The sequence below is a fragment of the Drosophila yakuba genome, chromosome 2R (genome assembly GCF_016746365.2).
Source record: "Drosophila yakuba strain Tai18E2 chromosome 2R, Prin_Dyak_Tai18E2_2.1, whole genome shotgun sequence".
NCBI lineage: Eukaryota > Metazoa > Arthropoda > Insecta > Diptera > Drosophilidae > Drosophila > Drosophila yakuba.
The window spans coordinates 23,620,784-23,635,817 of NC_052528.2; the positions used below are offsets into that span (position 1 = coordinate 23,620,784).

A 15,034-nucleotide genomic window follows, 5' to 3' on the forward strand; every position below is an offset into this window, starting at 1 on the left:
TAAGGCAAACGCGCAAATTCTCAATGGAATTTGCGCAGAGTTCGCCAATCGATGATTAAAAGAACTTTAGAGAACCTGCTTTATTTTAAATATCTAAATGAATTTAGTGACGATTTATTTTTTGATGCGAAAATGTGCCAAATATTATTTTCCCATGCTTTGTAGTAACTGGCAAATGTAGTGTAAAATGTGCAGCCGATAAGCGAGACTAAGGATGATATCCCGGAAGTTTTTCAACTTTTCCAAAATGGATTACAATCGAAAAGAACAAAGCTCGCATCCTTTTTAATTTGCTATTTTATTAGAAGTGCAACGAGGTATGACAGTCCATATATGCACCGTCAAATAAACATAGTTCTAATAATTTTTTAAAAGTTACTAAAATAGATACATTACATTTAATACAATTTGTTCATCAATTAAGCGTTTGCAGTTTAATCACTCGTTAAGGTCCACACCTTCCCCATTTACCTGAATGGTAATTTGGTCAGTGTGTCCGCTGTCCTCTGACTCTCTCTCCCGATGCAACTGCCGGCGGGACGCAGGGGCTCCTCCTCGCCTAGGAAGTGAGCGCAAGGATATTTCATCGCTCTCGCGCCTCATGAATCGTCGCCGAGTCCTGGCGAAGTCAAAGCTTTCGCGCTGTCGCTGCCGCGATTGGGCGTGGGCGGCGTCTGTCAACTGCTGCAAAGCCTGCGAGGAGTTGGAGCGCTGCAGCTGGGCGACTTCGCTATGGAGCTGCGGCTGACCTTGGCTAGATCCCGGCACAGGAGGCTGGCGTTGGCGACCCCCAAAGCATCCAGTTGAGTAGCGCCCATCCGCTGATCGCGATCGCCGGTGGCGTGCCGACTCCCGCGCACTAAGAAGTTGCTTTAAGGAAATAGTATTTGAGTACAAACCTCGGGGGTAATTAAATCATTTTTCACTTGATTACCTGCTGCATTTCATCCTTGCGCATGCGGCGCAGTCCCTGCTGCTCCTCGAGTTTATTGCTCATCAGGCTCATCCAATCACGGGCTTGTCTGAGCGATAAGGAGCTCTGAGATCGTTCGGGTAAGCGAGTCGGGAACAGCATTTCGCGGGCTCCCACAACACTACCGCTGTCGAGGACAAATACTCGCGGAAAGTCTACTACAAAGTCGCGGCTTCGAATAAGGTCCGCCAAAGCACTAGGCCTAGTTTGCGCTGATCCAGCCACAGGCTCCGCAGACTCGACCCGTGCCTCCACAACTGCCAGACCCTGCGGGGGATCAGGCTGATATTCCAGAATACTTTCCTCGCTGCCTAAAAACTGTAAGACAAAAACCATCTAGTTTTGGTTTGGCTCTGAGAAATCTGAGGATCGGTTCTATATTCAAAAAGCGGCTCATTAGGTAAATTCTCAAAATTCAATATGTTTATTGGGGTTGTTCTTTAAAATGTTTGAGTCCATAATATGTTGAAGGTGTCTAGCACAGATAATGTATGATTACCTTTCGGATACCTTTGCCGATTAGCATGGTCTTGTTTCAAAGTTGGTGGTAAAGCAAATAACAAATTCATGAAACATGAATCTATAACCGAAACTACTCGGGGAATCCTTCTAAAACTCAAAAGTTATAATAGCACATCCAAAAAAGGTAATAAATGAATTATTAATAATTTATTTTTAAGCATAAAAACTTAATAAAATAAATGCAAACAAACGCAAAGTAAATAAAGTTGTTTCATTCTTTATTTAATTTGAATAACTAAAAGCAAATACTTTGGCACCTTTTATATTACAGTAGTCATTAGTTCATAATGTGCGCTGAGTGCGATTTGTGTAGCCTTTTATGTGTGACTAGCAACACAGTCGCTCATATATTGCATTTACCATTACTTTTTCTACAGCTATCAGATATAGTCATTGTTTATAATTGTATTGGTATTGAATTTGAAGTAGGCATAGTTATTGTAGTACATACTCGCAAGTAATTTTCATTGCCTACTTTTATCGACAATTGTAAGTCTTAAATAGAACTTAAACATATGCTTAAACCGTATGCGATTTAAGTGTATTCATGATTCCGTTTTCAAGTTGAACTTCTAGCGGTATTTTATATTGTTGCTTAAATACATGTAAATGTGCGTGGGGTTTTTGTAAATAACTAAAATGGAAGTCTTCGTATCAGCTTTTTTAAGTACACTGCTCTTAAATGAGTTTATTTACACATGAGTGAATATATCCATAAGCTTTTTCGTTACCTTAATCGGTATCAGCACTTTTAATTAAGTAAAACGAGGAATACGTTAATCTTAGTAATCATGTTAAAACCAGTCAATGGCATGATCTGTTACACTACGTCCATTAGCGGGCATTACAAAATATAGGCTACACATTTACAAAATTTATGAACCTAATCTGTACCGAAATTCATATTGACTACGTACAGAGTCTTACATGTTAAAATAATAAAAAATTCGATTAGGGCTGAAAAGAACCCTGGACTCCATGGGCGGGTTTGCGTCAATTTTACTATACAAATTCCGATGCAAGGACCTCACTAAAGGAATATGAAAATTGGTCTGGTGGTATAGCTGGCTATAGCTAACTATAGCTGACTATTGAATACACGCGTTTTTATGTACAGAGTAAGCTGAACTTTGTACCTAAGCCTTATTCGTGGGTAGTTGGCGATATTTTAGACGTCGGTCACCTGATGACTGGCAGTGATTGCGTGCGGCACTGTGGCGGGAGCGGAGTTGCGTCTGCCGCGCTCCGCTGCCGCCTGCTGCGGGTGGGGTTGATACGCAAGTGGCGGTAGCTGCTGCTGGGCACTACTGCTAGGACTACGACTACGCGGGAGATAGTGACTAGGAGCGAAACTACTCATGTTGCTGGCCTGGAGCTGCTGCAGGGGCTGCGGCCCCTGCGGCACGGCCACCATAATGACGGGCACCTCCTCTATGGAGGCGATTTGCGCTGTATGCTGCGGGCTGGGGGTTTGATAGATTTGGTCACCCACCACGTATCCATAGAACTTCAGGACGTCGAGCTTGCACATGGGACAGGTTCGATGCTCTATGAGCCACGGATCTATGCAGTTTTTATGGAACTCGTGCCTTAAATTAAGAAGTCAAATGGTATTTCTGTTGGAAGCTTGAAGAACTGGATTCTTACTTGCACGGCAGTATCCGTATGGTGTCCGTGGGCTTATAGGCCTCGATGCATATAGCACAGCAGTCGCTATCCAAGTCCTTCTCATCGCTGATTTTTCCGGTTTTCGTTGGAATCTTCATGATAGCCTTCTTGGTAACAGAGCAAAGATTGCGCTACATTGGCCAAAGGGTGGATTAATTTATGTATTTGTTTATCAAGAGAGGGCTTACCGATTGTTGGTCCTTTGCCTGCATGTAACGGAACCTCTGGATATAGTAGAAGATGAGCCATACCAGCGATATAATCATCAAAACAATAAATGAAATCGACACAAACAGCACTGATGTTCTGAAATATAAACGGAAAAACAGTCAAGTTTTTATCTTAAGTTCACTAAGTTTAAGTTGACGAGAATATACCCAAACTAAGACTGAATCCTAAAACATAAATCTTTACAAATTTCCGAAACATGGACTAGGATTCACAGACTCGCTTGTCGAATAACTAGTTCTCAAGCTTTTGAGGGATCAAATATTATATTACTTTTCTGACTAACATATTGCTACCAATAATTGTCATAAGATTATTTTAACTATGACAATAAAACCCCTGCTTTACCGACCTTATTGTGGTAAAGCAGTTTTTTCTTGGACTGTCACTAGTGGTGCATTAGACAAAAGTGATGAACAAGGGGACGTAGCTCAGTGGTAGAGCGCTCGCTTCGCATGTGAGAAGTCCCGGGTTCAAACCCCGGCGTCTCCATCTGTTTAAAGGTCAACGTTTTTTTTTCCAAATGCCAAATTTAGATATAGATCATTTTAACAAATTATTCATGGCTAAGACGAACCGTGTTTTTATTTGGTATATTATTTGGGTTTATTCATGAAGCATTCTACTTTGACCTACAGAGTGGCTTAAACATTTTAAACTAAATGTCAAAGTTTAGGTGAATTTAGTTTGGAACTGTGATTTTACTAAGAGGCAGACCTAGAAGTTATCTTTAATGTAAGTTTCTTTATTCGAAAGATCACATAAAATCAGAAACCGAATATCAATAGTGTTAAACGTAACAGTTACACTACAGTTTGACGGTCACATTATGTTAAATTTTAGAACAGTTTTGAGGTTTTGACAAGGAATTGGAAGTACTGCCTTACCGACTTTATATTAAGCAGTTTTAGCGCAGTAGTGAAAGTGGTTCTGATTTCAGTTGACAATTGGTCAGAACAAAGCCGCAAGGGGACGTAGCTCAGTGGTAGAGCGCTCGCTTCGCATGTGAGAAGTCCCGGGTTCAAACCCCGGCGTCTCCAGCAGCAGATATGTCAATCTCTACTTTATATTTTTTTTGGAACTTGGTTTTAAAAGTTGTTTGGATAAACCCGACCTCTGCAAGCAATATTTTGCAACTTCGGCTACCGAAATTACCGAGCGTTTAAAAGTATTGAATAATTGTGACATTTAAATCAAAATTATATTAGTAACCTGTTTGAAGGATTAGACTGATATTTATGTGCTTCTATGGGGACGTAGCTCAGTGGTAGAGCGCTCGCTTCGCATGTGAGAAGTCCCGGGTTCAAACCCCGGCGTCTCCAAGATAAGGAGAAGTTATTTTGTTTTAAATTCTTTTTTGCTTTGAAGTTAATAGGATGGAGCTTACCTATTTAAGCTGCTTACGGTGCGAACACCTCGTCGTCCTTCGATGATCGAAATAGTTACGTTATAGCCCTTATCAAGAGTCATAGCCAGGTCTTGGCCAATGTTTTGATAAGTTATTACTGCGGCTATGTTTCCTGGGAAAAAAGTGTAATTTTATGAACAGGCTGATTGATACTACGGCTGAAGCTCACTTGTTTTGCCCTTGATCTGCATCTTCTCCAGCTGCATTACTTGCTTGTCGTTGTAGATAATAACACCAGCAGCATTTTGCTGGTATACATGCTTAACTTTTTCCTCAAAGGTGCAGCGTCCCCGTCGAACCAAAGCGATCCAGGTCTCCCCCTTATCTGGTGTGGGTGCTCCCAGGGTTCCACGTATGTATGGTGTGCACGCGTAATCGTCACTAAAGTTGTCCGTGGCGCTGATGTGGACCAAACGTCCCGTTACGTTCAACACCTTGCCCTCCCCGTATCTAGCCTGTTCCTGGGCGAATTCCATGTTGCACAGCATGTTGCCATGCTCAACATACGACCAGTTAAGGAAGGCGTAGTTATATACGTCCACAGCAATACGATCTTCCATGCCGGAGAAGCTGTGCGTGCCGTTGCCTGGTCTAAAGTAACGCTCCAAGTCCTGATTTGCGATGGACATGGCCGCCACTAAGGTAGTTGTCGTTGCAGGGGAAGTGAAAGGCGGGAGTCCTCCGAACAGCAAAACAAGGCAGGCGAGTAGGAGCGTTTTCCGAAAATACATGACGCAGGACTGTATCAGCTGTTTTCTATTTTAATCAGAATTTCGCATTTGCCTCTTAGGAAACTAAAACGAGAAAGACGAATTGAGTTAGACCAAATTTTTATTATATATAAAATATTATATATTATACTAACCGTATTTATGAGGTTCTTTTTTAATACTTTTACAGCTACGCGCATTATGAGGTATGCACAGTCATTTCAGTTATTTGTCTAATTAAAGTCAAGTCTATTTGACTTATGCATGTTCTGCAAAAAAAAAAACGTTTTTTTCTCAAATAAAATCAAATAGTGGTCAAAGTGTTCAATGTTATAACTTGTTAAGCTCAGAAAAAAATTCCCTTTTTGACTGGGACCATATTTTTTAATTTTTAATTTAAAATTGGCTTGAAAGGTTTTAGGATCATCAAAAAAGGGCTCGTTCGTTTAGATAACTTACTGCAATCGAAAAAAACGTATTATTTTTATCAACAAATCGAAACAAAAGTTGTTGTAAAAAATCGGATATTTTCAATCGGCGTCTTTCCCATAACTTGGCCGCACAGCTAAAATAAAGACTGTTTTGTGCTGCTAATAAACATAGCTAACTATGTCTATCCCTACTTTTTCGGTTTTCGTAAAAAAAAAATTTGACAAATTTTTGCTGTTTTCAGTGCTATAGAAAAAAAAACGGATTATTTTTTATCAAAAAATCGGAAACAAATTTTCTGTTTGCTAAAATAAAAATTAATTTGTTTTATGTTAAAACATAGTACGAACATGGCAACCAGATTTTTTTCACCTTTCCGTTTGTGCGTCTTTCGGGTATAACGACGTAAAATCGTCGGTCCCTTGAAAGTCGCTATAACCGGAGTCTACTGTATCATATTTGTGTTTACAAGTTGTCGTTTTGGGGGCAAGAAACGTACAAATATAAACGGTGGTCGTTGTTTTCTTTCTTGGCGAATCTTAAATAAAGGAATATAAAAAAATATAAGGATATTGTATATTCCACAACCAGTCTGTATATGTTTGTATATACAATGGGATTTTTTATTTTTAATATTTTGTTCATAGGGACAACAGCAAGTTTGTTTGTGTGCTCTCAAAACGCTTAGTAGTTAATAAAACATGAAGCGCATTAGAACAAAACTTTATTATTGAAGGCTAAAAATATATCTGAGCTTTTTTACAATACTAAAATTGGTGGTGCACGATGCGGCTATTGCACTTCCGTTTGATTATTTTTTATAAGCTTTGGCAGTTTGGCAGTGCAAAATGGAACTTGTAATTGCAAGACAATTATTGTCTACTACCTCTATTTAAAATGATTCACAGGTGGTTTGTTTGTTAGGTAGAATGTTTTGGCTTGAGCGGACTTTAACCAATACATTTAGATTCATTAGCTTATTAAAGACTGCTGCTAAAACATATTTCAACCTGCCTTTCGACAAACTACTTTTATATAAACACTAAAACTGGTTTATTTCCATAAACGAATATAGGAACTGCCGATACGAATATTTAATATTTTTTGGCGCCTTTTTATAGCAAAACAAAACGTGATTTGCAAAAACGTGCCTCGAACAATAATAACTTAGGTTAATTATCATGTTTGTTTCTCGTATACAAATACACGAGAGTATCTAGTTGGTATGTATTTACATCTGTTTGCTTAAAACCCTGCTTTCTCGGCGACATTAAACTGCAAAAATCTGAATAATAAACAATGCACTGATTTGTCCCTAATTGATCCATTGCGTACAGTACAAGTATGAATGTAATACTTGCAGATTCACATGAGCTGAATAATCACATCATTTTCATACAGTTTCAAGGTAAGAGGTTTACTTTGGTTCACATTGGTTCTGCCCTGCTAAGGGCCGCTTTCGGACTGTTGGCCGAGTGCCCAATTTTGCAATGATCGTTTTGATTTGGCCAGTGCATTTTAATGTCACTCTCCCTGCAATTCATCAGAGCTCTAATACCATTATGCCAATTTCTAGTTATCATTATTGTCGTTGTTAATGCGATTGTACAAGGAGCAATCCCAAATGAGCATAGGAGTTTTAACTGCAAGGTCATTTTGGGGCCAGATATTTGGATCAAGGACACTAAGAAAATGAGCTTGGATCAATTAAAGAAATGCTTTGGGAAAGAGCGCCATTTTTAGTTGAGACTTTAGCTGACTTATTCATCTTATAGCTTTTTACGTTCTCAGGCGTTTTGTATCCTTGAGTTGCGGCCAATAAGGACTCGGCGAAACGAGCACCATAATGAGGTACAGCCTTGTAAGTATTTATAATGCACTTTTTGACTCGGAGACAAAACCAATAACAGCCATGACGTATCAAGAACATAACTGCTGAAAAAATCAAATCTCTCGGAAACTCACTTCCAGTAAATTGCTTCTGGTAGTGCTAGAAGCCCTGGTAGTCAGAGAGTCAGAGTGCAGGTAGACCACAAGACACGGTCATAAAAATATTAACACCCGATACTTGGTGCCGTGTTCCCCCAGTCACGTTTTTGGAGCGGGGTCGCTGCGATTCCCTGCCGAGTTGTTATTCTTCTAGTGTTTGTCGTATCCCTAAGTGCGCCAGTCAGAGAGGGGGAAGGAACATGTGTAAGCCAGCGCCGGCAACGGCGTCATAAATCTTTGCGCACCTTCCACGTGCTGTCCACCCACTACAGGCCAGCCACTACCTCCCGCCACACCCCACGAACCCCTTCGCTGTCGGAGGTCGGAAGCAGGCTTGGATCGGCTTTTTCCATGCGCCCATCCATTCATTCCATTCATTAGCCACTCGTACGTCAGCAGTGTAAAAACGTGATTTCCGCTATTTCTCTGCTGGCTCTGTTTGAGCGTAATTGTTTGGCCAACTTCGGTTGTTTGCCGCTCTGATCGAAAATAAATATTAAATCGTTTCCCATTTCATTATAGTAGGCTTCACTTTTAGTGTGAACGCAAATATTAGGTTGGTGACCCGTTTTCTGTCCAGCAAGTTCAAGACACGAATCATCGCAAAAGTCTTGAAGACCAAATCCGGATTTAGAGAGAGAGGCATCGCACAGCAGTTATTGACCACCTATTCACTTTGTACAAGATTTTCTTACCACAAATTTCAATATCTCAGCACTTGTTGCAAACACGTGATTTCCACCACAACCCACTGGGTATCCATCCACCTTATCACCGTCATAAGAACACAGGAACACGCGTCAGAATATTTAGTATTTAGCACTTGGTAATTAGTGAGCGGTTCCCTTCAGAGCAAACCCTCTCCACCCCCACCCAATTTGGCCATGGCAACGTGCTGGTGGCTTGTGATTTGCGTGCCGAGATTGCTAAACAATATTGATTTGTTTAGTACGGGGAGGTGTTTATTCATCGCCAGTTTGAAGCCCCATTTGGACATTATTCCTCCTCTGTGCCATCTCGTCTAGCATCAAACAATTCGCAGTTTTATCCAATTAGTGCGAAGAATTGGTTTTTATTGGATGACATTTTTAGCCATATCAAATTCCACGCACACGTCTTATCGCTGTCTCCTTTTCCTCTAGGCTCGCGCCATTCTGTGCTTGACTTCGCTATTTTTGTTTCAAATATTTTATTCAATTATGTCAGACAAGGCGGAATAATATTTTTATTCAGCTTTGCTATGCCCATTCTCGGATGCAAATAGAAGTCTTGCCCGCAATTAATAAGCAAGGTGAGTAGCTCCAACTATCGATCTACTCAGCTTCCTGGTTCTGCCTCGCCATTCGACTGCCGCTGCTAATTCTCAGTAAAAATTGTGGGCAGCATATTGAAATCAATAAAAATATAAAAATAGCACAGATGATTTCTGGACTTTCTTCAAAAATGTGTCGCAGTATTAATCAGTAGTGCGCCAAAAAAAAAATAATAATTTTGTGTATAGGTGCACTCTGCAGGGAAAAACAACGTGCTGAACTAGGGTCAGGGAATGTCAGAGTAAGTGTTTTGCTAACCACTTAAGGACGCGGTTGTCACGGACTACCAAGGCATGCATACAAAGGCGGGGACTGCAGTACCGGTCCCGCCCAGGCATTTGTCGCCCTAATTAACGTCGCCCTGGGAAGTCAGGATCCGGCACAGACATCGCCAAAGACAGCGGCCCACCAGAAAATATTGTAGTTTGTCTTTGCATGCAAATGCATCTCCTGCAGCGCCGCGATTGGGAATGGGGCTTCGAAATAACGCCCTCCTGGAGTCTATGCTGGGGACTGGGGTAAGTGAGTCATGCTTGGAGTTGCTTGAGGCAACGATGGGGAGATGTAGTGATGGGAAAATTAAAAACCATGAAGTCATTTAATTTAAAGTGCAATCAAATTAAACATACAAATTTGAATTGTTCAAAAATTTGGCTAATTACGAAGCAGAAAATAATATCTCGGCCATGTCTGCAATGTGATTAAACATACTTCAGTATGTTGCCACAGCACAGCCGTCCATTTTAATAATTTAAAGATTTTGAAGATCAGAACATGCTATTATTTTCATAAGACAAATTTGGGTATTTCACGTATTCAGTGCAGGCAGTTTAAATACATAGCTATGTTGACCAGCGAAACCAATTGATGATCATTGGACACTTGTATTTGTTATTGTTCTGAATCTCCGAAAGCGTGAAAGTAATAAGAACTCAAAGAGACAAAAAAACTATTCCATGCCACACACGCTAGATTTCAGTAAATTGAGCAAGTCTAAACTGGCCTCAGCTGTGTAAATGCGGGGATAACTGACTTCAGTTCGAGTCACTGGCCCCAACAACGACAGACTTCGGTAGACAAAGGTCTTTGGACACACGGTTAGGAAGTGGCTCTCGCCAGCTAACGGCACTTGATTTTTAATTAATTCCCCGCTGCCAAGAGTTTTCTAGCACGCGTTTCTAATTTGTCTGATAAGTAAGGTGACGTAAAACTGGTCATTCACACACTTGCCACATTCATTCACATTGACCGTTTTCAGGCCAGAGCCTGACAGATCTGGTACATCTGGATCTGAACTAGAAGCCATCTGACTTTCCTGCAGTTATCATAGATATTTATAAGCAGAAGAGTATTTTTAACACTTTTGCGTGTGCTCAAGGTGCTGCTAGAACAGCGCTAACTCGCTTACACAAACAAAGCCACATGGCTCTAATGATAGAGAAAGTATTTAAGTTCAATCTTAAAAAACAGCTTAAAAACTGCAAAGATTGTTAAGTCACCAACCTGATATTTGCATAAATACTTACGTATGTAGTGGGCCAGTTAATTACGTCTAAGTGAGCTACATTTTCCAATGCTTTACTTTCGCTCCTTATCCGGATTATATCTTTCTTGTAGATCTCCACGAGTCTTCGCGATTTTATTGATTTGTGCTTTCAAATTATTCAAACTTCATTTTAAAATATGTTGTGCAAGCCATGATAAATATTGGCTTGGAATAAATCGACCTGATATAATTCCAAAGCAATATTAGTATATTCATAAAAGCGATTTAACAGTGGCCATAAAACCATATAGGTATTCATGTATTCATGTATGTACATACATCAATGATTATGGAAAAGTATATTCGCAACCAAAGGACGAAAAATGGGAAACTCAATTAGTTAATGCCATCAACACTTAGGGCTCGTTAAATACTAGCTGGAATGAACCGGTCACAGCTTAACTTATTTATCGCAAGCTGTATTTCTTGATCATAAATAACAAGAACGTGACTATGTTGTTGTCTGCAGCAGTTAAAATCGCCACCGGCTACTACTGGTTCCAAAGAGCGAGTGCCTCATCCGTCCTCAGCCGGTTTTATATTTAGTAAACATATATTTTTGCACTGTTTGGCGCGTGCCTGAATGCCTTTCCCCGACAATGTCCATGACGTCTCGAAGTGCGTAGTTGAAACAAAAATGATACCTCACCAGGAAATTTTCATATGTATATTTTCATATAGATTGAGTTAAGAGAAAGAAATGTTAAAAACGGGTCAGCGGTCGCCAACTCACAATCAGGCGTTAAAACTCGAAGGTATACGTCGCGTGAAAGAGGTTTGTCTAGTGAATAAAGAAAATCTTTAGATATTAAAATAATTGGGAGTGCATCGAGTTGCAAACTAAACACTTGTGAAGAAAGTGTTGGTGGAAGAAGAACTTTGTATGCATACAATAATATCTACGACAATAAAATGAATCCGTATTGGCGTTGGCTAATTGGGAGAACGACTGCTATAATTACAACGCAATTGTTTTTACTATTGGTCCATATCAACGCTGCTGAGATGGCGACTGATAAGGTGGTATCTGACATGCAAGCCGGAAGCGCTGCCGTTTTACTTTATCTCGCCTTATGTACGTATCTACTTTCGCTATGCAAGCCACTTGCTCAACAAAGTATTCCACCCTTGGGTATGTCTCGTTTCCTCTATGATGAAAACATCCACTCCAGATGTTGGTCAACAGCATTATTTCAAAGTGACCCAATTAAAGAGGCTGCTGTAGACCAGTAACCCGAATTGCCATTTCAAACGAAAGTGTCCATACCCCAGCCATTTTGACAATCTTGTGCAGTTATTGCAATCGCAGTTCTTTGCAATGAGAAACTCTTTTTCCACTCGTGTTTCTATTGCCAGTGGTATCCCTCCGGATATACATACATAAAGTTTGTAGCTGGAAATACATTAACAATAGACCGGAGACAAAAAAAACAATATGAGTAACAACAACAATTATCGGGTAAATGGGAGCTTGAGTTTTGGTTGAAACTGCGGATTGAAAAAGAACGCGCATGCGCTGCTCTTCTCACTAACCAGCGCGTAGACTTGTTTTCGATAGCATTTAAAGGTTGGAAACATCTGACAATGACTCCTGCAGGACGAGAATATAAGCAGTACGAAGGAGTAGTCAACCGCTATAATTCAGTCCCAAACCAGTCAACATGTCAGCGTCCTTTTAGAGGAGGCAATCGGTTTTTGGATCCAATCGCGTTCCTGAATTAGAAGCAATCTGAACATCTGAACGCAAAGGAGTGGCTCGAGTTGGTTCCTGCGGAGAGGGAAAACATGCTCTGAGACCGCTGGGCGTTCGTTCTATTGATTTTTCCCAGGTTCTTTGTTTCCGTTGGCAGATTCACTCAGTATCCATGCTGTATAAAAATGCAGCATCTGATTCATTAGATTGCGTATTAGGTGTGGACAAAGGTTTGAAAACCAGACCTGCGATTTCACGAAAAGAAAAGTTTAAACTGCAGTCCAATCGAAATTAAACTTAAGGAAATAGGAAATCTTATGATAGGTAACCTGTTGCATAAATTATCAGTTGCTCTGTGATCATTTTTACATAAATACAAGTTTTATTTAGCATTAGTTCAAGCTGGCAGGCATTGACCTTTGCGAAAATTTTGAACGTGTGTTGCACAACTCTTTTCAGGCAGTATACCCTTACAGAGAAAAACAACTTTTTCCGTCAAAGCCGAAAATTGAGCTATTCTGTTTAAATATGTAAATAAACTCACCTGAATATAAATTGTGGAAGCGAAAAACTTTTTATAGAAGAGCTCAGTATTGTTGTCTCTTGCCTCTGCTGACGAAAAGTATTCAACACTCGAAGTATCCGAACTGGTTGACGCTTTTGTTGCCTCAACAGCTGTTTCTACCCCCTCACACACGAATAACATAAATAAACAGCAGATACCTTCTTCTCTATAGCACGGTTGAAATATATCTGCACTTTTTAATTTTCTTGGCGCATTTTCGTAATAATTTTTGTTGAAGCTACTTTATCTATTTTGTTTTTGTTACGCGAACGCGATTGAAGTATATGTATTCATGTGTATTCTTTTAATAGACTGCCCCTGTAGCTCCAAGACACTGGCTGAAGCGCAGTTTTCTTTAGATATCACTTGTCAGGCTGCAGCTGAGCTAGTTCCGGCACAATTATTTATTCACTAAACAACTGACTAACGAGTTAAAAATGCAATTAGTACAGATCCGCAGATACGCGCCACCTGGAGCGCCAATATAGCAGTCGGATATCCGATTCGATGCAAGCACGGAAAAAGACTGATTCAGCGCAGTGAAAAAATTGAAACGCTGCCTGCTGTTAAAACAAAAACAGTGACAATTCCATTCCAATTCGATTCGACAAGCTAACTCAGATCCCGGGCGTTTCACCTTCACCTCGACGGAACACAGTGGAAACGGAACTGTTTAGCTGCTGCTCTCTCAAATGTACAAAGAGAAAAGAGAATTTCGAATCATCGAAACTGAAACTAAAATTTGATTCGAGTTCGAAGCTGAAACGAATTCACCAATACAAACTTGTTATGGTTCGTGGCTCTGCTATCAGCAGAGAGGAAAAAGAAAAAAGAAGCTACATGAAAATAACACAATAAAAATGCTACGATCTGAAAAAATCACTATTTTGTTTGGTCAATCATTACTCATTATTTGATACATCGTAATTCACACCGACTTCAAACCAAATATTCGAATATATCTTTCTAAAAGTCAACTACAATTTATTATATGCTTTTACGCTTTTATTTATCTACGCTGTATATAAAGTCGGGTGACCAAAAAGTTTACACTTTACATCCTTTCTGAAATATTTATATAGACTTGTAAGTCTTTTAGAGCAGTTCCGTGAAATATTGGATGCACCCGGGAATTGTGATACCTGCAACATACCCAGGTATTTTACTGCTTTTTCCCTTTGGAACACCTTCACTGAGGCTTAGCATGCTATTTTTAGAGCTCGACGGCCCGGTCTTGTGTTGTGGCGATGAGCGGCTTGTCACATGGCCCCTTGCCTGATTCCTCAATGTGACCATCTTGACGACAAAGGCCGTTAGTAACTAATTATTGGGATGATCATTGACACACTAATTACCTAGGGCCCGCAAAGTTGTACAAAACATAATTTTTGGCAGAAATTCAATTTCTGTGACTTCATGTGGAAATCAAAACAAACCGTTCTCTGCACGTGTAGATAATCGTACTCATTGCCGATAAGGCTTTTGGTATCTTTAAAATGGGCACAGGCTGTCAAGCCATTTCGAAACGCTGCCTTGCGACACTTACATAAAATAAATATGTGATTTAGGCTTAATAAAACATACTAAAGCTGCGCCCGAAAGGCATCTTAAGGTAAATACTATTAATAAGCATTCGCTTTAGCGACAGGGTTCAAAAGTGAATAATCTGTTTTGACTGCCTCGCAAGTTCAACGAACGAAAGTATAGAGAGGCAGCAGCAATGCCGCGATTGGTGATGCATTAGCCGAAGAATCAGCGCGATAAAGATAAAGTTTGCACCGAGCAATCTGACTCAGCGGGTGAAAGAAAAATACATTTCAGCACCTTACAACTTAGGCTAATGCGGGTTAGTAAGAAATTCTGAATAAATACCATTTTCAAATTAAATCTAGGTCACACATTGCTCCGAAAATATATTAAGCATAGACGTTAGGCAGCCAATGCTGAGTGTTCCGTATCCTTGGCAGCTTAATTCAGCCCATTTGGGCGC

The 15,034-nt window shown here is 40.2% G+C and overlaps 1 protein-coding gene and 3 non-coding genes across 5 annotated transcripts; 3 read left to right on the forward strand and 1 right to left on the reverse strand.

The window, feature by feature from the left end:
* Positions 1 to 279: 279 nt before the first annotated feature.
* On the reverse strand, positions 280 to 13,594 carry LOC6532162 (protein goliath). 2 transcript variants are annotated; one of them, XM_015196246.3, is made up of 9 exons: positions 13,024 to 13,594; positions 5,665 to 5,778; positions 4,969 to 5,593; positions 4,779 to 4,911; positions 3,352 to 3,469; positions 3,143 to 3,294; positions 2,988 to 3,084; positions 935 to 1,291; positions 280 to 870 (listed from the first exon to the last, which is right to left on the reverse strand). In XM_015196246.3, the coding sequence occupies exons 3-9, from the start codon at positions 5,528 to 5,530 to the stop codon at positions 439 to 441; spliced, it is 1,851 nt and encodes a 616-aa protein (XP_015051732.1). In that variant the 5' UTR covers positions 5,531 to 5,593; positions 5,665 to 5,778; positions 13,024 to 13,594; the 3' UTR covers positions 280 to 438. The 2 variants fall into 2 exon arrangements, with proteins under 2 accessions (XP_015051732.1, XP_002092938.1); XM_002092902.4 differs by lacking the exon at positions 5,665 to 5,778.
* Trnaa-cgc lies at positions 3,812 to 3,883 on the forward strand. The gene has a single exon. It is a non-coding gene; the product is annotated as a tRNA-Ala (tRNA).
* Trnaa-cgc lies at positions 4,360 to 4,431 on the forward strand. Its single transcript has one exon. It is a non-coding gene; the product is annotated as a tRNA-Ala (tRNA).
* Positions 4,642 to 4,713, forward strand: Trnaa-cgc. The gene has a single exon. It is a non-coding gene; the product is annotated as a tRNA-Ala (tRNA).
* Positions 13,595 to 15,034: the final 1,440 nt, after the last annotated feature.

What these genes read in the sequence shown, in the direction of transcription:
- LOC6532162 (XM_002092902.4), bottom strand. Translation starts at nt 5,530, where the DNA reads ATGTATTTTCGGAAAACGCTCCTACTCGCCTGCCTTGTTTTGCTGTTC. An exon ending in ATACGGATACTGCCGTGCAA is followed by an intron (nt 3,085 to 3,142) that starts GTAAGAATCCAG and finishes TCTTAATTTAAG; the next exon opens with GCACGAGTTCCATAAAAACT. An exon ending in GCAAGGATGAAATGCAGCAG is followed by an intron (nt 871 to 934) that starts GTAATCAAGTGA and finishes ATTTCCTTAAAG; the next exon opens with CAACTTCTTAGTGCGCGGGA.